This window comes from Lonchura striata, chromosome Z (genome assembly GCF_050655825.1).
Source record: "Lonchura striata isolate lonStrDom1 chromosome Z, ASM5065582v1, whole genome shotgun sequence".
Lineage (NCBI taxonomy): Eukaryota > Metazoa > Chordata > Aves > Passeriformes > Estrildidae > Lonchura > Lonchura striata.
Window position 1 is genome coordinate 83922119 of NC_140740.1, and position 26023 is coordinate 83948141.

Below are 26023 nucleotides of genomic sequence, written 5' to 3' on the forward strand. Positions count from 1 at the left end.
GTGGTGCCTGTTGCCACCCAGACAGAGCTGCTGTAGGGAGAGGCTGCACTGCAGACCTCAGACTGCAGCCACAGCAAGATTGTGTATCTCTGCCTGTTTCACAGGGCTTCTCTCTGCTCCACTGCTGTGATGGCACCAGTGACATGACTGACCCTTCGCCTCTCTGACTTCACAAAAACAGAAGGGCTCTAGTGAGGCCCAACCACAGCCAGGACAGTTCACCTTTGCAGGAGGCTTTCTGCAGTTTTCCAGTGACACCTACAGACCTAATTGTAGAGGTCTCTGTTGGGGTCATAGAAGGCAACTCCTTGGCAGGGAAAGGACATGGGTCCCCAGCATACCTGGCCCATGCCTTCACATCAAAATCCCTCTGTTCTGCTAAGATTTCAGCTTCACATTTTCCATAGGTTTTCCAAGGAAAGGCCCATCTATAAGTGAGCTGTGAGACAGATCAGTTATACAGTCTTGAAGAGAAGAGTAAGCAGCAGAAAGTCTTCTTCAGCTGTGGTAGTAATTACAGACTAGCATGGACACTCAAGCCTCTTTTGTTATAAATACAAAATGTGAAGCTAGCTGAGCCAGCAGGAGGAGCTGATGCTGCAAAGCATGAGCTGTCTGGCCTCACTGCTGGCAATGCCATCACACCTTTGTGGCATGCTGTCAGTGTATGACAAACCATAGAGTGAGGGAGAACTACTCATTAGGAATCCAAAAAGAGCCTCACACATGCCTATGTCTCATGCATTAGCAGACAGAAAAGTCTCCCCTTTTTATCATCTCTTTTATGTGCTTGGATGAAGATAATAGTGTCTCAGCTGGTGCAAGGCAGACTTTCTCACCAGGGCAACAGCAGGTTTTGGAGACAGTTGCTAGCAGTATTTCCTTACTCCCTTAACCTATCCTTCAAAATAGAGTTAACCACAGTTTAACCTACAGCAAATTTCACATGGTCATTTTAAGAATCTGAGATTAATCTGAGATTATATTGTCAGTTACACATAGTCAGTGTAAGCACATCTAGCGAATACAGGGGCCTTTGTGCTGCATAGCAGATCCAACACACTATTGCATCTATAAAATACTTTTTAAAGATGATAACGAGAAGAGGTTAATCCTTTCTTAAACCACCCTTTATTAAAAAAAACATAAACATTTGTAAATATATAAAATTATAAAGTATCAAGTGCTTCTTGCTTCCCAACACAGTAGAATTCAGAAGTGGCAAGTAAATTTCGCATTAATCTGGTGTGTTAGTTCCAGGGCTGCAGAACTGACTACCTAGTTTTGCAAAAGACAGCCATCTCATTCCTCTGACAGGTTTAAACAATCTTGTTTCACTTTGGTTTCAGACTTCTTTCCTGCTCCTTTCGACAAACATCAGTGCTTACCAGTGAGAGAACAGCTGGAGCTGTAGGAACAAGCAGGTACCTTAGAAGGATGCAACCATGTGTTTTACAAAGGGAGAGCCCTCCAGCTGCTAATGGGGAAGAGAATTCAGGCACTGAGAGAGCTCCTTTTACAGTGCTCATCAGACACAGTGTGTTCTTGGCGTTGGGATTGTCTTCTAGCTGGACTGGATGAAGTTAGTCTCAGGTTCAGTCTGCATCAAGGTCCCTTAATCAGCAAGAACTCAGATTCCCTTGAAATACATATAACATGAAGCATCACAAGATCCCAACGATCTAATTTTTTTTTTTTTTTTTTTTACCACGTAAGTATTATAAAGTAAAAATTTCTCATGGAGTACACCCAGACCTGAACTCAAAGCAGGATATTACTCTGCTGTGGAAGTACTGTTGTGGAAGTACTGTAAAATGAAAAATCCAGTTGTACCCACTGTAATTGTCAGTGTAACTGAACCCCAAATAGGATCTTTTGTGTCACTTACCATCTCACTTAACACAAAAGAACAGATGTCAGTTGCAGAGAGAACAGGTGTTTTTTGATGTTGTTTTTCACTTGGTCTCCTCCCCAAACCCCCTGTCACCTGCAGAAACTTATGAAAGTCCCTGCACTAAAGTGTCACCTTTGCTAATTCTTCTGCTAGCTTCCACCATGCCAAAAGCACTACAGTGTCATTCCCCAAGGAGTGATGCTCTATAGGAAAGCATCACATTAGTCTAATACTAAACCAGCAAGTTTGTCTTGTGGAAAACTTAAACCACTGAAATTGCAAGAGAGCTGAAGAAAAAGAGAATCCCAAGTAAAACAAGCTAATCCTGAATGTCTCAGCATTTAGCAGGGAAGCAGAGGGATGAGAAACGCTGTTGTATTTAACTTCTGCTGCTTACTGATATTTTCTTTTATAGGCAGTATTACAGGCAAGGCATTTCTTTTCTTGTAGAAGACAAAGTGACTCCTTGTAACAGACTTGTATTGCAGATCACATACTTACATATCCCCACTGGAATGGAACGATGCTCTAGATTCTACTGCCCTTTAGCTAAAAGGCACAATTAGCTCCAGCATGAGTGGAAGAGTTGTTACGCTGTACCACAGTCCTTAAACAGAAGTTTTCCACTGCATTTGTGGTAGGCACAGCTTCCATCTTTCTGTAATCTTCACCCTTGTTCCATGTACATAAAAATTAAAAACTGGCTGAAATATGATGCTACCCACCACTGTGACATTTCTTCAGCTTGAATCCAGTCACCTAAAAATGTTAGTTGCGTGCATAGTTATCCATTGCCACTTTGACATTTCTGGCAGGACAGTTTTCTTAACAGCCCAGATCCCCAAATAAACACAACACTGAGGGATGCACAGCAAAGGTGCTACTTGCTCTAGTCCTCACTTGTTGTGCAACATGACACAGATATCCCAGTGTACCAGCTCAGGATTGGTCCATGCCCACTAGTCTGAGTCCTGGCTCTTGGCACCCCCTTTTTGGCCTGTTTACGATTCAGGAACATGTGTTGTCACTGCATCTTCTGCCTTGGCCAAATCAGCACTGATTGTCTCAGCATGGAGCCGCTTGTAGTCAGTGTGGAAGAAGATGACGTAGAAACAAGCCATACCACTGCAGAGGCCAGCCAGCACCAGTACTGGAGCTGTGGGAGAGATACACTTTTAGGCAGTGAAACCAAAACTCCCCGTGGGTGCAGAAATATACAGGTCAGCTCCCCAAAATGACACAGTCTGTCTGACCTCCTCCCAGCAGATACTCCTGAGGACAGGGTGCAGACCACAGTGGGTCATAACCAGTTTGGTAACAGACAAATCTTGCTTTACATAACACTGGCATAGGAAGAGTATTTAGGTAAAATGTGGAAGGTCCCCAGAACACTTTGTCCTGCATGACCCCCCAGGCTGCAGTTCTTACATCAGAACACACGTACTTGTAGGAGTGTGTGTCCCTCTGTAAGTGTACATGTTTGTGTCTTGGGGAGTAGTGAAAAACATTACAAAAAAGATTAAATCAAATCAGTTGAGCTCCATAAGGGAACAGATCCTCACAGGTAGTGCTTCTTGTAATATCATCTGAGAGCAAAGTGTAGAAAAATACATTACATGAACTTTAATTAATGACAAATTTGTTTTTAAAGAATCTTTTCTGAAGGGAAAGAAAAAGTATATCTGAAAGACTAAGCAACAAAGCCTGGAAGCAGTTCTAATTTCACCAGTGTCCCAAATGAACATCTTCATCCCCTTCTCCACAAAAGGAATATGAATGGGTACCTAATCCCAGGATCCAGCTCTGATCTGATTAAATGGCAAATTGCAGGCTTTCAGAGATGAAGCAGTCAAATTGCTTTTGGGGACAATTATTATGAAGCCTTGATCCCTTACAGCTAGTAGACCTCATTCTGGGGAGTTTCTGCTCAGCCAAGCAGGATTTATTTAATAGGTGATGGTCAGCCTTTGCTTACGCTGTCCCCAGGTGTCAGTATTACATAAACATGAAGCAGCTGAAATATCAAGACTTGGGTTTAGCCTGCACTGAAAACACTTCTGCGCTCCTGTTGATCTCAGTTGCTGTCTCTTCTGACCAGCTAAGAAAGGAAGGGAAATCTGGAGTAAGTGAGAACAAAGCTATACGAGTATGTTACAAATACAGGCAACTGTGTGTGAAGAATGAAGGAATGTAGCTTTCAGTCAAAGCACTTGTAACCTCCAATATAAAAAACAGCCCTGGTTATGCTACAGGGACAGTGTCTTCCCCTTAGAACAGATGCTTACTCGCTTTATGAAACTCAAGTCTCTGCAAGAGAAATTTTAACCCAGAGCCAGCAGTGGCATTCATGGCACCTTAAGAGTTCTTTCTATTTCAATCTTGCAGGATTGGTTTAGCAGGAGCAGCAAGGAGTGCACCATCAGATTCAGAAAGGGGATTAGAAGTTTTGCCACAATAGGAATCAGATTTGCAGGGTTCCTCACACTGAGACCTGGAGGAGAGTGGGGAGTACATGGGGTGCAACTGAGTGTCCAGCATCATTTCCCAAGGACATACTTACTTGTCCAGTCCAGGGCTCCATCCTGGTCAAGGGCACAGGTAGAAAATGGATCCTCAGAAACACGGACAGTGAGAGCTTGTAGAAGAACCATTAAAATCACACCCTCAATCTGGCTGTGGGGAGAAGCCAACATGCAGTTATGTTACCTGCCTGAGGTATCAGTGCTGCAGACAGGGCCACCTTCCCCAGCTAGAGAAGAATGATGCCTCTTTCTGCAGCATAGTTCTCCTAGCAGAGAAAGCTACTGCTGGATTCCTCTGGCACAGGCATTTGGTTAACTGATTCTGTCCCACAGGGTGTCCAGGTCAACTCCAGACACAGGGCCAGTGTGGCAGGATCACTATATACTCCCTCTGAAGGCGAGCAGGTGTTGAACTACATCTGTTAAAAACCTGAGGCATGTTCACTGGGCAGAGACTTGGAAATACTTCTCACTGCAGGACTGAGGATACAAAAAAGGCTATGGCTTCAGCCTCCTCCTCATTCACAGCTGGCTGGCAGCAGTCACTAAGTCCACAACCAGTGAGAGAGAACAGCCTTCAAACGCAGTGTCTGATGCCCCTCATTGATCTTTCTTGCTGTGGCACCTCCACCTGACACACACATGGCATCAGATCACTGGTGTCACTGCTTAGAGCTCCAGCAAGTCATTCCTGCTGAAGTCCAGCGCTAGCCCTAGGCAGGAAAATTGGTAATTAGAAGGACAGTCACTGTCCCTTATTGACTGATAAGCCCCATCTCCCTCAGCAGAGCACCAGGAACTGACTTGCCCCTGTACTGTTGTGGGAATGGGTGCCTCTATCAGGCATGCAGCCCCCATCTACTTCAAAGGCAGGAGGCGCTGGGCATGGCTAAATCATGCTTTGTGCAAGCCAAAGGAGACCTTCATCTTACTGCTTTTCTTGCACCTCTTCCCTGTTCTAAAACATTTAGCTCTTCAACTCTATGGCTCAGCCAGCCAGGTCCCCTTGCAGGGGCATGTGTACAGACACAAGAAAGACATTCAGCAGGATGGCAAGCACTGATGTCTATATCTGCACCCACACTCTTGTGTGTGAGTGTTGGAACCCAAGCTCATCTATCAATTGGATTTAATTTGCCTGCTTACCTTGCAACAAAAATCAGGCCTGTAGATGTGCCCTCTCCTACAGGGTAGGAGCACTCCACAGCCAGCTCCATGGCAATGGGGTAGATGGCAAAACCAAAGAAACCAAAGAGCGAGCTGGTGATGGCCAACGTGATGGCCTGATCTCTGAACCGAGAAGTCTGCAGGCAAAAAAAAAAACAATACAAGTCTCAATGTCAGCACTGTTGTACAGAAAGTCTCTGAACCTTTAACCTCCAGGAGGTCTCAGAAGGTGACTCACCAATATATTCCCTACCTTTTCCTGAAATCAATTTTTTACTTTCAGCCCTCTGGAGTCAACAGAAGGCTACAAAATGGAGAACTATCAGTTGAACTGAAGTAAGGAGAGGATCAGCAGAATTACCTGAAAAGCACTGGTGTGGTTGCACTACACTAACTTCATTGGTCTGTAACTTATCAGTAGTATGTTCAACATCTCTCTAGGGCCAAGTGAAACACACACCTTTGTCCCAAAGCAAAATAACATTTTGGAAATTAAGTGAGAATTCTGGGTTGCTGCAGCTCAGTGATAGGGAATATCAGTCAGAAATGCAATTACAATACTAGGATTTTAACATAAAAGACCCAAACAAAAAAGCAAAGAAAAAGACACCCGAAATATTTACAAAACCTGGAGATTAGTTTAGTGCCTAGAACAGCCTTGTCCTCTTGTCCCTCTGGAGGAAAGAGCATGACCTTATCCAGCCAATGCTATTATAGACAAAATACTTTTCAGCCATATTGCTGCTACCTCCTTCCTTGACCATGTAAAAATTCCCACAGAGGAACATGAGGTGTCTGTCCTGACATAGCAGCAAATCTGGCCCAGCTAAACTGGTTAAGTCAAGGAAAACGGTGTCTGGAATCTGAGTTCAAAGCATAAAGGAATCAAACAGATTTGAATGGGTGATTTTTGTTCTCCTCTGAACTAACAGTTCATCTGTATGGGATGAAGGTGAGGAGGGAAGGGCAAGAGGAATAAGTTTGCTCACTGCTCTTAACATAGCTTCTTATCTACTCAGTGCTTCACCTGAGTCCAGGCAAGATGGCTTGTATTCAGGTCATCCTCAAAACAAATGCCAGAATATGAAAGGGGAAAATGCAAGGTGTGATTTAGGCACCTTGTCCTACATTGACAAAAGGACTGCATTTATCTGTCTCTTCCAAACGGAGCTATCATCTCTGTGGCCTTGGCCCCAGGGAAGTGTGATCACCCTCTACTGAAAGCCTGGATTTTTCATCACACAAGAGAAATGCACAGCATAAGGCTGCTGGGAAGGCAGAAACCTGCACCATTCTGGGTCCTCTGCAGTGCTGTGTGTTGTGGTCAGATTCCTGCTCTGTGACAACTCCCATTGGCAAAGGTTGTGCTCAAGTGCAGTATTTGTAACCTGGCCCTGTGGGTGTAAAGTCTCCAGTTTGTGCATTCCTCTTCTGGCTGAATTCAAGTGTTCTCTTCTGTCTCTCTTGTCTCCCTCAAGGAACTACTTCAGAACTAGAATATAACCAGGTCCTTTCCACTAATATTACAACCCCAACAGTCACCACTGTTAAAGGCAGGAGCTGGAAAAACATTACATTCTTGTTCATTTTTGATATAAATACTTTCTTTTTTTGTTTGAAAGAATGGTCTCAGGAGTCAGTAAGAAAACATGGTGATCCATTATAGAGAAGTAAAATTCTGCCTATATATCTTTATCCCAAATCAGTCTGTCTCAGGCTCCACAGTCTGTGAAATCTCAGTAAAGGGTTTTCCTTAAAGGAAGAAATTCCTAGCCCAAAGAGCGGATCCCAAAGCAAGGGCTTAATAAACACTATGACATCAAATGACCTTGGTTTAAGTTGATGATTTATCAGATGGCAACAGAAATAAGCCCATGGGAATGGCAAAATGCAAGGGAGAACTCACCACTGCGAACATGATGCTGGCAAGTGCACTCAGACAGAAACTGATCTTGGTGGACTCTATGAACTTCCTTGTCCGGTCGACATACATGCCTAGCAGGAAAGCACCCAACAAACCACAGACTGTGAACAGTGCACCATTCAGGCCAGCAAAATCCTGGAGGGCAGAAGAACAAGTAATGAGAAACTAGAGCAGTTAGGAAAGAGGTTTTAATGTCACTGACCCGTCTGCCAGCTACTGGTGGTTCAGTTGCTGAGGTAGGAAAAGCTTCCTTGCCTGTTGCAGTAGCTGAGGCCTTCAGAGGGCTCTGAATAGCAAATGACAGAGTTCAGGTGCTTTTGCAAGTGTGTGGGGACAGCAGGGTGACAGCCCTCCCAAAAGATGACAAGTCTCTGTACACCTGTCAAGGTAGGCTGGATACAGAGCCATAGCAGGTCCCTGGCATTAAATATTCCAGCCTGGAGCCACTGGGCTTTTCCAGGAGCAGTCAGGTGCTTTGTCCATACTGGTGGCAACAGGCCAAACTGCCTTGGCACCTGCTGATGTTTATAATTACCTCCTGCCCTTTTCTTACGAGGGACCTCCACTGGCACACCAAAGCATGTTAAGGAGACACCAGCTGTGTCAAAGTTTAATCAGAGAGGTGGTGAGCAGTGGCTAGGATAGGGTACATGCTCTGTTGCCTCCAGTGATTGCCCTTTGCTTGTAGCATTTCTTCAGCTCCATAAGAATTCAAATGCAGACAACAATCCTGAAAGCACAGAAGCTCTTAACAAACTTGGAAAAACATTTTCAGGACCCTCAGGGACACTGAAGGAAAGGGTATATGAATAGCTTCTCTGGACTAAAGGGCCAGGACTAGCCAGTCACAATCACAGAGTCAAAATCAGGATGCACAGAAAGCAAGGCTGCAAAGTTTATGAGGTTTCCAGTTAAAGGCCAATGGAGTGTGCAAAATGTGACCTGGCTATGGAGCCCTGAGCCAGATATCAGATCTGGGAGCTGAAGAGGGGGTGGACAGAGACCAGACATGTTAATGTGCATATATAACAGCTGGAGAGGTGTTTTAAGAGGACGCCCATGGCAATAAAACACCAGGACTGAAGTGCAGCCTGCTGAGAGGAAACACCTGAACTGGGGGTCCTCATAATAAGCAGGAGAGAGAGCAGCAGGAACCAGCTGTGCACATACTGTGCTGAACTGTAAAAGCAGCACCTGCTGGTGTCATGAGAAGGATGAAGAAACAGCTGTCACAGTACCACTGACCTCTTCTGCTGCCCTGGCTTCATGTAAATCTGTGCAAAGAGGGAAAGGTGCTTGCATCATCTGGTCTTCAGCTTCACTCTAGGGCCTGCCTGGGCCTTATTCTACTCTGGAGTAGGTGACAGAAGGCTGCCTAGAGAGCAGTGCTCTGGAGTGGCTTAGAAAAATCACAATACTCATTTTTCCTAATAATTTTTTTGTTTGCAAGTGGGAGCCTGGCCATGGGCAGTAGTGAAAATGCAGGTCATCTATTACACTAAGAGTCTGACTGTGTTCTGGATTAATCTGCTTAATCTATATTAGACAATGAGCATATAAGATATGAGACTGAAACATAATCAACTGTTGTCATTTTGCTCTCAGTCCTTTAGGAGGAAATATCAATCTGATTGTATTATAGACAATGTGGACAATGGAGAGAAAAGGAAGAAGACTCACATTTGAATACCCCTTTTCACAAAGGATCTGTTCTAGCAGTGCTGAAAAGCAGGTGAACATCCCAATTCCTCCTCCAAAACACACTGCCAGGATGATGTATGGCTTGTTTCTCAGGAGCTAAAAAAAAATTAATGTAAATAAGTGGAAGAGGAAAAAAGCCTGTCTCTGACAGCAGACTGGAGGGGCAGCAGCTCTGACTCCTCATTTGAAATTGCTCACAAGGTAATGCCATGATCATTGAGGAAGTTGTGACTTTGTCCTGGCAGTCCAGCCAGAGGACAAGTTACAGTGGGGACTACATTAGGGAGGAAAAAATTGTTCAGTGCTCTAATTCTTCTTTTCCTTTGCTATGTGCTATCCTAACTGTTACCACCTCTGTTCAGAATGTTAGCATTCAGGAACACACATAATAATGGGATATGATTATATGCAGGTGCTTTTATTAAGAGCTCTGGAATCAGGGGTACAGACCCAAATCTGACTCCGACATGGCTTTTGAGCTGAACGTATTTTATATTCTATCATTATATAACTTACATATTAATTATTAAACTTATATTGTTCTATTGTATTCATTGACTTTATTCAAGCATGAGTTTCTCCTGATCTTTTTCAAGCCCCTGACTACAGTTTCTCATGATTATTCTTACAATTAAACAGTAATTATATTTAATTACTAAACAATCATCACATCTGACATTTATATCATTTAACATATACTAGCTACACAGGTGCAGTTCTACCAAGTACAAGGCCTATACTTTCCCAGGGTACTTTCCAGGGCCTACTAAGCTTAATTTTCCTTCTAACTCCCCAGATCCCCATGATTTTAAAACCCTTTACTATCAAGAAGATTCAGGTTGTGTGCTCCTCTTGGATAAGCCCAAGTCTGCCCGTCTGAGCTCTCAGAATGGCTGCCAGCCCACAGATGAATGGTCAGATAGCATCTCTTGCTGCTTTGCTGTGAGCTGCTTCCACTCCCTGAGGAAGGGAGGAATACTGATCTCCTTCAAGGGGCTTCCATGGCAGGTTTAGAGGAGTGGCATTTAGACTCTGCTTTGTAAGCAAATTGTTCAGCATATCCCCACACTGCAGGGCTGCAAAACTTACCATTTTGAGCCCTGTGAAGAATGGCTGTGAGTTGGAGTTGGTGGCACTGGCTGATGGAGGCGTTGGTGGGACCTTCTCGTGAATCCCCAGAGTTGCTAGAGCACAGGCTGTTACTGCTGGTACAGCATAAACACCTAGCTACGCAACAGAAGGACAAGACAAGTTACCAGTCTTTCCAGCTCCACCACCTCCAAACTAATGAATCAGCTGGACCCAAATCAGCCCAGCTGACTGATTAAAGCAGTTTTCATTTACCATCAATGGAATGTGCTTTCCTTCAGGAACTAGTGCAGGGGACAACAAGTTTGCTATAAGAATGCCCAAGGGATTGGCTGGAAGGAAATAGAAGAGAAACATTTTTTTTTCATGCAAGCAGTCAGAATCATATATCCACCCCTAGTGCCTGCCAGCATCACAGCTGCAGTGTGCAGCACTATAATGAACAAGGCATATATAGGGAGAACCAGCAGGGGAACATTTGAAGAAGTTGACTGTGTGGTCTTACTGTTGCCACATCTGTTGTCTCACTCCCATGAAATCCATTCTATAAAACCATCTCCCTTCAACTCCTAACTTCTGTAAACTGTTTTTCAACTATGGACTATGATGTCCTCACTCTCACAAGGCTGCTTCAATAAATGTCAAGCTGAAGGGACAAAATTAAAATGGGCGAATCCATGTCATCTGTCTTGGTGTTACACAGCAGGAGTTACAGAGGTGTTTTTCTTTCTGTATTCCCCTATGCCATTAGGCATGTATACATTGTGTAGAGGATTCCTCTGCTCAAGGGTGAACAGCCACAGCTCTCTTAGCCTTTGCTGCCATGACAGATACTCCTTTCCCTTAATTGTCTTTAGTGGCTTCTTAACTGCACTTACACTAATAAGTCCATGTCCTTCTTATATATAGGAATCTACAACCAGACACAGCTCTTTAGATCTGGCCAGGCAACTCCCTCAAGCTTCTGGCAATGCTCCTTAATGAGGGTCACCAGGATGCCATTACTTTTCTTTGTCAAAAGGCCATGAACAGAAAAGTGACGCTAGGTTATTCCTGAGACCTTTCAAGCCTTTATACTTCCTTTGCAAAGGCCAGGCAGGTATAAAAGTTGATCTCTGCTACCAAGTACAAAAATTACATGGCAGCAGAGAATCATGCAGATTTTGTACAGGAGGAGGCATTTGCATTATTATGGGGCTGGAGCTGAGCAGTGTGTGAAGCAGCACCCAAGGGACTCAGCTTGGGAACATCCAAAATTGCAGACAACAAATTTTTAATGTTATTGCAGCATTCTGCAAATAGTCAAACAAGTAAAGCTGCTTTTCTACTAATGTGCAGGGATGGGGTTAAGAAAGCCAAAGCCAGCCTGGTGAGTCTGATGAAGGGCAATGAGAAAGGCACCCTCAAGTACTTTAGCAGCAAAAGTTAAAGAAATGTGAGCCTGTTGCTGGATGGAGCAAGAAACTCAGTGATAAAGGACAGAGAAAACATCAACGTATTCAATGCCTTCTTCACTTCTTCTGTGATTAGTTAAGACTGACCTTCAGCCCTGGGACCTTGAAGCAGTGAAGATTTATCCTCAATGGAGAAAGACTAGGTTGGAGAACATGAAATAAGCCAGACACACACAAATCCATGAGATTGATAGGATGAATCAATGCTGAAGCAACAGATTGTTTCCATTGCAAGGCCATTTTTGGATACCTTTAAAAGGCCACAGCAAATCCAAGAAGCTCCTGAGGACTGGGAGAGCATATGTCAGTCCCATCTTCAAGAACAACGAGAATCCAGGGAACTTCAGGCCTTTCAGTTTTACTTTGTTCCCTGGGAAGGTCAAGGAACAACTAATCCTTGCCACCATTTTCAGGCACATGAGGGATGACAAGGTGAAAAGGAAAAATGCTTAACCAACCTGGTAGCTTTTATACAGTAAAATGACTGCTAGATGGATAAGGAAAGAGCAATTGACACAGCAGACAAGCTGATGAAGTACTGTCTAGACAAGTAACAGCAAGATGAACTGAAATCCAGCTGAATGGCTGGTCCCAGAGGATTGTCATTGCTGACATGAGGCCTGTCATCAGTGATGTACCCCAGGGGGTGATACTGGGACCATACAGTTTACCTGGATGATAGGACAGAGTGCACCCACAGGTAGTTTGCAGATGATGTGACAATGGGAGGAGTGACCTACAGAACAGATGGCCATACTGCCACTCAGAGGCACTGCAACAGACTGAAGAAATAGGCAGAGTGAAGTTTGACTAAAGGAAATATAATATGCTGCACTTTGGGAAGAATAACCAAATGGAAAGCAACTCTGCAGAGAAAGACCAGAGCAGAAGTGGGCAGGGGATCCTGGTGCACACCAACTTGACCAGAAGCCAGCAACACAGCCTTCTGATAAAGAAAGCCACCACAATCCTGGGCTCAGCATTAGGCAGTGGTGTCCATGGGAGCTGGTTGTACCCTCCACTCAGCACTAGCAAGTCCACATCTGGAGAAATGTGAGCAGTTCTCAGATTCCAGTGTGAGACAGGCAAGAATTTACCAGTTCAGAAAAGGGAAAAATGATTAGAGGACTGGAGCTTCTGTCTTGTGAGGAGCCACTAAAAAAAATGGGACTGATCACCCTGGACAAGCTGCTGGAAAGCAGTTTTGTGGAGAAGGACGTGGGGTCCTGGTGGATTGTCAGTTGACTATAAGTCATCAATAATCCTTGCAGAAAGATGTTCAACAGCATGCTGGGCTGCATCAGGAGGAGCAGGAGGAAGATCATGATCCTCCTCCTCTGCTAAGTCCTGGTGAGAAATATACAGAGTGCCAAGTTCAGTGCTGGGCTCCTTGATACAAGGTACTGAGTTAGTGGAGCAAGTCCAGTCAAGGGCCATAGCATGATTAAAGGTCTGGAACATCTCTCATATCTGAGTTTGGGACAGCTGGAACTGATAAGCCTGAAGAAAAGAACATTGATCAGCAATTATAAAGATGAAACCAGACTTTTCTCAGTGGTGTATGAAGCATAACACAGGAAACTCTACCTGAATATAAACTTCTTTACTGTGATGGCTGTTCAGCACGGAAACAAGATGCTCAGATAAGCTGCTACACCTCCATCCATGGAGATAATCAAAACCTGACTCAACATAAACCTGGGCAACCTGTTCTAGACAACAGAGGTTGAGCAGGGGGCTAGACAAGATGATCCCAAGAGGTGCCTTCCACCTCTGTCTGTTCTATAATGATGCTGAGGCATCATTAATAATCCTACAGCACACAACTGTAGCATTTCTACTCTGCGCTTGGGAAAGTACTAGCTTATGATGCTGGTGAAATATTACCTGCTTCTAAGTATGTAGAAACAATTAAACGGCAGTTTCCAAGGAGGTGGATTACATCTTTTCCGTTGGGGTAAAATGCAACTAGGCATTGTAGGGGATTGCCTGTAAACTAGTCAGCTGTTCCATGAACTATCAGCATGGAAGCAGTTCCAGAAAGTGTAGATGAGACCTGGAAAGGTATAGATGAGCATTCAACTAAATTTGAAAAGACGAGACCACCTGAGTAATTACATGGTTTCAAATGGCTTTTTTTTTTCCTGGGAAGAGCTACTACATGGCCTATATTATAAATGAAAGGAGGTCACTGAGTTAATCAACTATACATCACGATCCAGGGGTCCTGGTGGACCAGCTTGCAGTGCTCTGCAGTGGGGCTGTGTGTTCTGTGGTCAGTGACCCTGATGCACTGGAACTCTTCAGGGTGAAGAAAATGACACACCAACAGACCTTGATAAATGAAGATTCCTATGGATGAGGCAGAGGTCACTGCAGTGGACTCAGACAACTTTTTCGCCTTCTGGCACAGGAGAATTTCTTGTGGTCTTCACTGGGGATGGACTTTTGGCCCTGTACTGCTTCTCTCTGAGTAAGTCTCTACAAGTGATGGGTAAAACAAACACTTGAGCTGAGTCATTAATCATTATGACAGCTGAGTCATAATAATTTCAGCTGCTCAGCAGGATCCTGGGTGCAAGGTACATATTTATCACAAAAGCCCAGGGAAGCCTATCCATAGGCTTTAACAGCAGGAGGCTGTAGAGCCAGTTTCTCTATGCAGCACTCATTGACAGTACTGGAATGCTGACTGCTGCTCAGCATTAATTACACAGGAAGTGGGCACTGGTAAGCTGCAGCAAGATGACACAAAAAGCTCACATCAGCAACAGGAAGAATGAAGACAAGTGGGAGGAAGCAAAGGGAAATTTGGCTGCCAAATGGCAGGGTGGAAGCCATTCAGTCTTTCAAGACAAAGAAGAGAAGAGCTGATTCTGTCCGTAACTACCTAACAGACAGGTGCAACAAGACTGAATACATGTGCCATAAAGAGCATCGAGATGCTGACATTTTCCATGAGCTAACTGACCACTGGATTAAACAACTGGGGCTGCAGTAGATGCTCCTTCTAGGCAGTATTTAAATTTTCTTGAGATGAAATCCTGATTTTGTGCAGCAGACATTTTGGATGAAACCAGGTATTATTAATGGAAGCCTCCCACAGAGCAACATGCAGGTGTTGCAGCAGACAACAGTCACAGCCCATTCAGCCTGCACTCTGACATCCCAACATGCCAGACACTGAATAGCTTCAGGTCTTGGGATTCCACTGTTCCTTGTTCTTCAGGTTTGTTCTTTGTCATGGTTAGATTCATTTGGTTCTGTAAAGACTGAGGATGCGGTGTGAACAAAATGCTCTTTAGCTTCCATGGCTGTTCTCTTATTTAAAAGAGCCCTCTGTTTGCAGTCCTTCAGGGCAGTGAAGCACTGAGTGCCCAGTGGTCCTTGTTAATGCTTGTGTCATGCCACACTGACACCAGACCTCCTTCTCCAGCAGCAAAGGTGGAGGTCTGTCCCAGCACTGGAAACACAGGTGAGTCAACATATCCACCGTATTCTAGGAAAAGCAGTGCAAAAATAATTTATTTGCTCTGACACCAGAGATCCATTCTTGCTAAACAACAGTGTCCATGCTCTAGTGCAGCAGCAGCACTGGAAAAGCTGCATAAGAGTGCTCTTCTTTCCCCATGCCTAACCTTCCTTATAGCTTCAAGGCAACGGGGAGGGAAGGGAGCTGCTGGCTGTCTTGAGGGAAGGACAGATGGGGCTGCCACACATGTGCAGGTACTATGAGACTTCACAGCTGGAGCCAGTGAACCAGCCCAGTTTCTGGAGCACCTCTCAAGTCCTTGGAGAAAAGAAGAAGAGATTTCTCTGGCTGCTGGGTAAAATGTTGCATGAAGGGAGGAAACAGGTCTGTCAAGTGCAGTATCCTGTCTCTATCTGTGCCCAAAGGAGCCAAGAGAGGTATGTGATTAGATCAAGCTTATCTGATGCCTCTCCTCCAGTTTCCCAGATTCCAAGCACTTAGCAAGGCAAGTGTGCTTTTGCATGGATAATCCCACCATTTAGCTCCCCAACATGTTTGTGCAGACAGACAAGTATATTTTGTTTGTGTGTGCATACATACCAATTAGGAATATGTGCTCAGCCTTCCTACTGGATGAACTGGTGGGCAAAACTGCCTCACCTCACCTCTGTCCAGTTACAGAACTTGACAACTATGACCGTTGGCACTACAATGCAATTTAAGACCTTCCTAAGAAACTGCAAAATTAAAGCCACTAAACACTTGGTAGCATCAAGGGCTGTCATCAACCTATGTGATATTTAAGCAAAGATGACAACCTGGTCCTGGAAGAGAGGAAATTAGGAATCTGGGTGGCTTATACTGAGCACTGCACTTATATCCATTATAAGCACTGTGGCTTATATCCATTTCTTCTTAGTCTGTGTTGTTGCACATGACTACAAGCCTCTTGGGTGGAGCTGGATTTACAAGTACAAATGGCTGAAGTACAAACGACTTCCTCTGCCTCTGAAAGGCAAACAAATTGCTACTAAGTTCTGTGAGGCAGCAATGTCACTTTGCAGCTATCACTTACACATTGATGCAATCATGTTTGCTGTTGCTCTCTGGTGGTCTGGGAACCATAGTGCTGCCAGCTTTGTTGGTGAAAAGATGATAAGAGGCTGTGCTAATGCAGAGAAACATTGTCCAACAAACAGGTACCAGTAACTCTGGGAACCCAAGCTCAGGAACTTCAGAACGCTGAACATCCGGGTGATGCTACCAACCATGTTCAGCCATGCACTCAGGACCACCTGCAGTGAGCAGAAACAAACAGGGTTTGTGTGCTGAAGCCTGAAGGGCAGAGCTTAATACAATAGATTAGCATCAGCAAGGTCTCAAATGCACTACAGGAGACACTGGGTGTTAGTAATCACTGCCTGAAGACTATCCCCACTCCTCTGGGCCACTGCAAGATGCTCCTGATCCTACCTGCCTCCTTAGGGAGTGTCTTGAGGTGACAGGGAGCAAGGTGGCTGTCTCAGCCCCATATAATTGATGAGAAATCTGAAGTTCACTAATTACACCTTGTTATCAAGTTTGCACCATCACCCATATTTTGCTATGACAATCCAAAGATAATGGCAATGAATCATCCAGCTTATGGATCCTGCAAATGTTCTTCTATTCTATTAGCACACTAGTGTTTCAGTGCTGCATTCCACAACACAATTCTGGGATCATGTACAAACTGCAAGCTGGCTCAGCAGAGGCCAAGCTCTAACCTGACAGGGCTTGCACTCTGTCCTGCTATTCCTTAAACTGGCCCAGACAGTGCTAAGACTTTTCCACAGCAAATCTGATCCAATTACAGAAAGCTCTTTACTGAGCTTACAGTTCCTGTCCCTATCAGTTGGCTAAGACAATGAAAAGTAAAGCCAGGAAAGGCAAGCATGCAACTTTATTCTGACTTTTCCCACTGCTCTCTCCACCATCACCACAGAGATGATCTTACTGAACTAGGACAGAGCTTTCAACGTGCTAATTCTCTGTAGCATTTGGCAAGACTCCTATTCAAAGCATGTACATTACTTCTTTGTGCTTCTACTGCTACCTCTGAGAACTTCCTCAGGGAAGCTGAACACTTCAACTCACAGCACAGCGGAGCCCCACGCTGTCAAGGACCCATGTTGCCACCAGACCAAACGGGATGGAGATGAGGAGGTACACCATTGAGAGCCAGTTGACTGTCTCCAGAGAAATGTGGAAGTAAGCAGCTGTCTTATCAGCCACAGGAGCAAACGTCAGCCACAGCTGCCGAACAAAGACCAAAAATGGGTAAGCATGAACACCCCCAACAGAAGAGTAATTCAGCATCCCCTTGAGCAGGCTCACTGTCTTAGCCTCTCCTTGAAATTGTGATGTTAAGGCTAGTAATAAAAGTTCAAACCCTCAGTGTCTGCAGTTGCTTGGCCCAGAGCACCCCATGTATTTATTTCACTGCCTTATCTCCCATCCTCTAGTCCTGATTCTGGAGGCTGGTAAAAGTAGAAGTCAGTACCTTTTTCTGTTCCCATGTTGAACAGGTTGGCCCTGACGCATTTACTTACCTGAAGGATTCATTCTGTGTTAGCATAAACAAAGCAGAATCTGCCACCTCCTCTCTGCAGCTAAGATCCCCTTTAATTTGCACTTGTATTTTCAGTTCCATTTTTAACACCTGGATGTGGCCTTTTAAGAACAACTTTACTAAGTGTCAGCCAAGAAATACATTATTCCCTGCCTTCCTAGACAGACACTCAACAGATAGAAAATTAGCCAGAGATTGCATTATTTAAGGTATTAAAACACATAAGAGGGAGGTACACACAGAAGAGGTACTTCAACAACTGTCCACATTTTTCTTCCAGTGCCATATCTGAACACAACTCCCTAGATTTTGTTTTAGACACTGATTTTGTGGTTCCTGTCTCCTTCTGGTTTCTTATGGGAATGACAAGAACTGTTTGATCTTAAAATCAGGTTCTGAGATCACATCCACAAGAAAGAAAATTAGGTACTACAATTTAGAGGATGTTTCTGTAAATTCTTTGCCAAGATGCATCCCAGTGCTTTTAAAAAAGACTGGTCTAACCTGTCAAATGGCCTAACCATTCAATAATGTCAATTACAGGCTACCTCACTGCTAGAAAATGATCTTGCTGCTGCTGAATACTCAAGGTTATAAAATTTGCAGAAATGTGAACAAAAACTTCAGTTATAGCTTTGTACAAAAGAATTCCACCCACAGACACTTTCCAGGTACTCCCCTCTGTCATCACAAGCTTCCTCTTCACAGCCTGCATCCTGCAGCCAGCATCAGATGTGATGTTTATTTGGAACTGAAAAAAGCTTGCATAATCTCAGAGGAACGTGTGCTCCTACAAACTGCTTCTTGTTATTTCCAGTGTTCCTGGGTTTTTTTTCTTACATGATAGGGACCATAAAAACTACCACACTAGACAGAAGCAGAAAGGAGATGGGCTTTTTTTCTCCTTAGAGTCACCATGTGACAATAGCTACATGCAAATGATTCTTTAGCTAGGTTTTTCACCTAGCAGGGATGCAATGAGTAAATGGTAGTAACAGAGAGGTTTTGAATATATTCTCAGCAACCTTGCAAGAACTTCTAGCATCAGCCTTTTCTTCTTTTCTGAAAGGAGCTGCCATGCTGTACCTCCTGTACTCAATTCAAAGCTCACATCAGCATGCTGGGCTCAGTCACACTTATTTAACATAATTCAGAGGTCTGGTAGAGGATGGATTTGGTGTTTAATCAGCTTCTACAGCCTGGTGAAGGAAGATGCTAGGTGCTGAAGGAAATTGTACTCTTAGACAACAAGGAGACAAATCCAGGCCACTTTCCAGACTTCCATCAGACTATATCAGAGTTTAATTGTTTAATGATAATGTAACTGTTTAGATGTTACAAGCGTTACTAAGGCATGAGCATTAATTTGCTTATGGGATGCTAAACTGCTGCCTAATAAATCCCAGCTGTGTATTTCAAACAAATGCATTTCTGGGTTCCTCAACACTTTCTGTGTAGGGATGGTGGTAATTAAACACTCTACCAGGAAACAATTAAAGAGATGATACATTTTGTAAGCCAGCTTCAGGTACGTTTTCACCCCTCCTGCTCCTCCCCACAACATGCTCAACCATGCATTACATCATTAGGAAAGTGATACCACAAGACAAAGCACAGCATTTTCTGTTCAGTGACTGTATGCATCTAGGTAATCTGGAATCAAGCACTGGCACAATTCCATTAGATCTAGTAAAACCATTGTATGCAGAAAACCAAGCATAGGGGCTGCCCCATATTCCTATCCTGAGCAAGAGCTCCAGTCCTAGCATATCCACATGTGAGAGCATGGAGGATGGAAAGTTGCAGCTTGTTCAAGAAAGAGCTTGTCCCTCAAAATAGGAAGTGGGTGTATTTATGGGTCTGGAGAGAAAAAGTATGTTTCATTGTTTGCCATGTGTTGTTTTAACACAGAAATTCAGAACTGGGCAATGGAGCTCAAGATGCAGCTGTAGTCAAAGAGGCCACCAAATGCCCCTGCAACAAAGAGGTGGCATTGTGGAGTTTTGCCTACACAGGGAAATACACAGACAGTATGCCACCTTCTGCTTTTGGTTTTCCCAGTTATGATAACTCCACCCACAACAGTTAATAAACTCTTCTGCTGGAAGCTAGAGCCCTTATCCAACATGTTTTTCTGGAACTTTGCACTGCCAAGGCTGGCACCTACACAGGGGCTGCCCTGAGGTAGGCACCCTCAGGTAGAACAGGTAAAGAAGATGCAGCTCTCTTGGTGAGGTCAAAGTCCTGTAAACTCCAAAGATGCAGAATAGAAATAGAAAGAGATTCCTCCACCATTCCCCAAAGGCCATTTTCTTCACTCCTCTTTGGCACACCAAAACCACAGAATCACAGAATGACAGAATTTTCTGAGTTGGAAGGGCACCACGAGGATCATCAAGTTCAAGTCTTAGTTGCATGGCCTGTAACAAAGCTTACCACTGTAGATCACACTGACAGATGCAAGGGGAGAGACAATGTGTGGGGTTATAGGATGTCAGACCCCCCCTTGTTGCTTCTGGGACAGATAAAGGAAGGAGAAACAGAGAGATACCTCTTGCAGTGTTGTTCAGTCCTTGCAATTTTCAGTCCCTGCACATGCTTCATTTTGTGGAAAAACACCCTTGAGGTCTGGCCAAGCTGCACACCGTTCCTGAGAGGCCACACAAAACCAGAACCTCAGTGTGAGCTGCAGAAGGCATCAAGATGAGTCCTTGCTACACACTGCTTCATCCATGCTCACATGCGCTTCTCTCAACGCAGCTCAGTTGATGCCACAATGTCAATTCCTAACTGCAATGCTGACAAGAAATTTTTACTCACGTACTACAGTTGATACCCCTTCTAAGTGCTACAATTAATGAAAATCTTTTGCCAAACTTTGACAAAGTTCTCAGTTTGGCACAAGTTAGAGTAGATGATGATGAAAGTCAGCAGCAGTTCACTTTCTGGGCCATTGCATGTTAATCAAGATTTACATGGAAGCCCATGCAAAACCACTAAATCACAGCGACTCTTGCCTTTGCAAGCCAAAAAGCCACAATGAGTTTGTGAGCTCAATCCCCTGATACTTGTCAAAACTCACTTCCCCAGCAATCTCTCACAGATTTTGCATTAGTTGTTTTCAAATTACAGCTCCTCCTGTAGTATAATCTACTATCATTCATTATTTCACTGATGTTTTAGATCACAGTATTTGCTCCTTCAGCAGTTGGTATGGACTTTTCCGTCCTTTCAGATATGCATCCAGCAGGATGTTGCAACAGCCAGCATAGTAACAGATGCTGCTTCTTCTCCAAAGGCAGGAATTTTAGTTCCTACACTCCTCTTCTAAGCTCAAACCTTAGAAATACCTTCATCTCACTGTGCTTTCTAGGTTTAAAGATAGCAAAAGCTCCAGTGCATGCTAGTCTGGTCTGAAAAACATACCTCAGCATGCACTCTTCAGTATAAAAACCTGTGCTCAGCAGCTGAGGAAGAGGACAGAAGGGCCCCTGATGATCCACAAGCCTGTTCTGGCTGTCACTAGAGTACAGCTGTAACTCCCACTGCACACAGCTGTCTCACTGGGGAGCCATGCCTCACCACTACAAGAAAAGGACAGAAATGTTTTCTACCCACAGTCGACTCATATCCTCAGTTACAGGAGGGCCCCTCCACAGCTTCTTTAACAATGAAGCTTGCACCAGGGCCGGGGCACCGACACTCAAACTATCTGACTAATACTGATGTTGGGAATGGTTCTGGCTCCACTTTCAGCTCTCTTGCCCTCTGCTTTAATCTTCTTCTTGCTAACATTTTAATTCTCCTGCACTTGCCAGAGACTGCTTGGTCCCTTCTCCATTAACTGAGATTTAATCTTCATTAAAGGTGGCTGAAAGGAAGGATGGGGAGGGACTTTTCACACAGCATATAGTGGTAGAACTATGGGGAATGGCCTTAAATTAAGGGAGGGTAGATTTACATTAGATATTAAGAAATTTACTTTAAGGTCAGCGAGGCACTGGAACAGGTTGCACAGAGAGGTTGTGTTTGTCCTTTCTCCCATTTCTGCAGGAGGTAGGCTGTGAGACACCAGTTCTCTGTCTGGTAGAAAGGTGATGGCTGAAGGCAGGACTCCACACAGGCTCTACACTTCGGTAAGCAACAACTGTGAGCTGTCATGTATGCTGAAAACAGCATACATGACAGATGTGAGATTTTTGGATCTCAAAGTGCAGCAATGATATATTGGTGCCTCACATACAAACAGGTACAACCCTGCCAGAAACAGTGCCAAACATGTTATTCACAAAAGGCAAGCTGGTAATCAATGCCTACTTTCCTCATGAACAAATCAAGATTCTAAAAGTGGAGAGCAAAATATTTGCAGAAAGGCAAACATATGCAGTCAGGCAGGATGGGAATCAGGCCACTTTGCCATGTCAGTGGTGGTATCAGCTAGCAAAGGTTGCTATACAGAGTGCTTCTCATTATCTAGCATACTGTTTAGCTGACTATAGAAATAGACTGTAGAAATGCCCCTGCAGTACCTTTTATGTACAGTTTTAAAAGAAGGAGCTAAGAGGGTTGTCTTGCATTAAATGGGAATTTCTGCATCTTAACAGGGACCAGCACAGCTTGCCAGTCCCCACACAGGCTTTGCCTACAGCAATTCTGCCAGCTCCATGCTTTCTTTCATGCCCCTGAAGACAGCTTACAAAGTGATGTAAGCGGTCTTTCTGTGATATGGATGCTGCCTCCTTCTCCCCTGAAACTGGACGATGAAGCCCTTACACCATCTTCAAGGTTGAAAAGGCCACACAGTTTGGAAGCAAACAGCCCCTGTGCTCAGCTGAAAGCACCCATGCTGACAGAAGAGTTTAGGACATTAGGACAGAGGTGTGATCTTCAGAAAAGACCAGATCCTTGCCAAGATGTCCCTTTTAGCCTCTACAGTTCTCAAGAGAAGCAGCAGGAAAAAAGAGCAGCAGCTGCGTGCGCACGCGTATCTACAGGGGCACTGCTGCAGCAGACAGGTGTGGGTGAGGAGCGTGTGCACCCTGCCCTGGAGCATGCCAGGATCCACTTGTGCAGCTCTCCTTCCTCTCCCAAGTACACTCAGTGGTGGTGTACGTCCTCCACTTAGTGAGTCAGGAGCCACTTGGCCAAGTGTGAGCTAACACCAGCCCTCTGCTCACCTGCTCCATCCCAGCTTGCTCATGCTGGTGAACACAGAACTGGGCAGTAAACACTCCTGGTTTCATTCTTCTGTCTTTTTCTGTGTGCCCAGAGCTAAAACAAGAGAAAGTCCCCCCCTGTGAAACACAAAGTTCCCACCTGTTCAGCTTCACAGAAAGGAGGAAAAAAGGAAGGAGCTATGTGCTACAGCAGCTGCAAGCACAGCATGAATACTCTTAAACATTACGCCTTCAGATGAAGAAAAAAAAAAAAATCATACTCATAACCACAGCGTAAGTTTGGCAAAACAAATCTGGGGAGAAACAACAGGCAGAGTTATGTGAGGCAGTTAAGTTGCTTCTCCCTTGTTCTCCCTTGTTTTCTTGACACTGAAAGTCTCCCTTACTCAGTACTGCCTCCTGAGTGCCACTGCTAGCAGCAACAAAGGCCACAAACAGAAAACTGCATTTCTCTGGACAAGAGTGAGGAATACAAGGCATTATTCTGGGAGCTTGGTCCAGCAAATGAGGTCCAAGTCAGACAATTCAAAAGTCATGTGTCCTTACTACATGCATTTGCAGATAGCCTGACACAGGTGTACATAGAACAGAGTGCTGCATGCAACATCTGCACAGGAATTGAGAACACAACTTGCAGGGCAATTTTTCATATCACAGAACTACTTAATTAATTTTTTCATCTGTAACTTTTAAATAGCAACCAACCAGTTTGATTTCATGGACTTTCAACTACTAGGTCCATTTTAATGTGATTTTTACCAGGAACATTTAGAAGAAATTTTAGCATCAGGAAATGTTTGCTTACAACTTTATATGTTAGCACAGTTGCCATTCCAGATCTTTGCAATGGCTTTAAAACAGTAATTCCACTTTATGATACTTATTAGGCACCCAGTTTTGAGGCTGTAAAGTTCTGGCCTAATTTCATACAGTGGAAAATAATACTATGGGCAGTCACAAAGTCAAAATACAAAGGAGACAGAACAGGTCAATATTCCAGGGCTAGGAAGTTTTCAGCAACACACCGAGGACACAGATGTACTGAAAAGATCTGTTCAAGAAACCCTTCAGTTTAACCTTTAAGATTTCAGCAAAGTCAAAATCTGACAAGACAACCTGGAAAAGGCTTGGTACAGTTTCCTTCACCCTTGCTGTCACTGTCCACTTCCAGCAGGGTGTGTCACAAAAAGTTTTGCTGTACCAATTTAACTGCAAGCAGTGGGGCTTTTCTGCAGCACACTTTTTTACACTCTTAAAGAATATACTGATTTTCCAATGAGAAGGTGCACTTATTAGTTTTTTCCCCATATACAGCCAAATTCTCACTATGTTTTTCCATTTCTCTACCCCAGCATTATTGCATCATGGAATACCTAATCTTCCTTCAAAGCATTTAAATGTTTGCAGGTTGCAGTGCCTGATCTTGTCTGCCAGACAGCCTGCATTCACAGCGTGGTAATCCTCAAGAACATGAATAATTCTACATCAGTCTGATAATTATCAACAATGTCCTCAATGACTTGATGAGCACAGATCTGGGCTTCTTTTTCATATACTAAGCCTTGATAAGAGGAAAATTTATGGGTTTATCTCTGTAACTACTGAATTTAAGTCTGTTCAACAAGTGGGGTATGATGTGGCATCCCAATTTTTTCAAGTCTCTCAGAATAAGGCAGTAAGAGTAGGCAAAAAGAAGTTCACACAACTATCTGTTTAGTGCATATTCACTCCTATAGTGTTCTGTATATGCAACAGATCCTGTAAGGAAGCTTGCTTCTTTTCCTGACCAGATAAATCTGCTGTCACGGGCATGCAATTAGGCAGACTTAACTCCTGCTCCTCTTCCACGGCGTTTCAACACTGCTCTGCTATTCTAAGCTAGAAACATATGACCCTCAGCGACGATGAATACTTCCTCTGTCTCCCCATGGCATACGAAATGGACTCGACAGCAACTTTAGCCGTGCTCCAGGACGCACTTTGCTTCATCCCAGTCTGCGGTACTTCCTGCTGTGCTCGCGGAGATCCCACACACCATCCCGCCCCATCCCGCCCTTCCCCCGTCACCACCCCTCGGTGCCCCGGATCCCCCCGGTCAGAAAGGAAAGCGTGCAGGCCAAGGTCATAACCACAGCGACAATGTTCAGAAGCAAAACCCGCTTATTCCGTCCATAAGGCACGGCCAGGCTGACGCTTCTCTGAACTGCGCGCGTACAAGCGATCCCGGCGCTCCAAGGATGAGGGGGTGGATCTGAGACAGGGCACTGGGGCAGAGCCCTGAGGATTGCCTGGCTGCTTCTAGGAAGAAACAGGAGGTGCTTTCGGCTCTGGCGAGCCGTGCCAGCCCGCCGTCCCTCCGCAGCAAGCAGCAGCAGCGGCCGGCACTGCTCCGCAGACCTGCTGCACAGCGAGGCGGCAGGGACGGGCTGCGCGCCCTGCCTGCGCTGCGCCTCCGCGGGCTGCCCGGCCACCTTCCCAGCGCCCCGACAGGCGGCCCGGCTGCGGGGAGCACTCACCATGGCGTTGGAGCAGTTCAGCAGGCACACGACGGCCAGCAGGAACCAGCGCCGCCGATACGCCCTGAAGCGGGCCGGCGGCGCGGCGCTGCGCTCCCCGAGCAGGCTGGCCGCCTCCGCGCCCTCCATCGCGGCTCGGCTCGGCTCGGCTCGGCCCCGCCCTGCCCGGCCTCCCCGGGGCGGCCCCGGCCGGGCTGCGGCTGCGGGCGTGCCCTGGCTGCGGAGCCGCCCCGGCCCGGCGCCAGCCCTTCCCCGCGGAGCCGGCGCTCCTGGCCGGGGGAAGGGGCGGAGGTGTGCGGAAGGGGTTGCCCCGGCGAGGGGACGGCTGTCCTGATGATGTGTCGCTAAAAAAGGCGACATCAGCGCCGCCACCATCACTGCTCCCCGCCGACGGCTCCGCGGCGCCCGAGCGGCATCTGCCGCAGCTGGCGGCATCCGCCGGGAGAAGCCCTGGGGAGCAGCCCTGCCGAGGGGATCGCTTACTGCAGTAGGAAAG

At 45.2% G+C, this 26023-nt stretch overlaps 1 protein-coding gene across 1 annotated transcript; it reads right to left on the reverse strand.

Moving 5' to 3' along the window:
• Window positions 1–1112: 1112 nt before the first annotated feature.
• Window positions 1113–25674, reverse strand: SLC49A3 (solute carrier family 49 member 3). Its single transcript, XM_021533886.3, has 10 exons — window positions 25528–25674; window positions 17360–17518; window positions 16299–16518; window positions 10553–10629; window positions 10298–10435; window positions 9188–9304; window positions 7490–7642; window positions 5563–5720; window positions 4455–4567; window positions 1113–3050 (listed from the first exon to the last, which is right to left on the reverse strand). The coding sequence occupies exons 1-10, from the start codon at window positions 25654–25656 to the stop codon at window positions 2896–2898; spliced, it is 1419 nt and encodes a 472-aa protein (XP_021389561.1). The 5' UTR covers window positions 25657–25674; the 3' UTR covers window positions 1113–2895.
• Between the last annotated feature and the right edge of the window lie 349 nt (window positions 25675–26023).

Excerpts from the sequence above, each read along its gene's own strand:
- SLC49A3 (XM_021533886.3), bottom strand. The coding sequence starts at position 25,656 with ATGGAGGGCGCGGAGGCGGCCAGCCTGCTCGGGGAGCGCAGCGCCGCG. Across the intron at positions 4,568-5,562 it reads GGCCTGATTTTTGTTGCAAG|CCAGATTGAGGGTGTGATTT; the intron begins GTAAGCAGGCAA and ends TTCTCCCCACAG. Across the intron at positions 3,051-4,454 it reads TGGAGCCCTGGACTGGACAA|CTCCAGTACTGGTGCTGGCT; the intron begins GTAAGTATGTCC and ends TCTCTCCCACAG.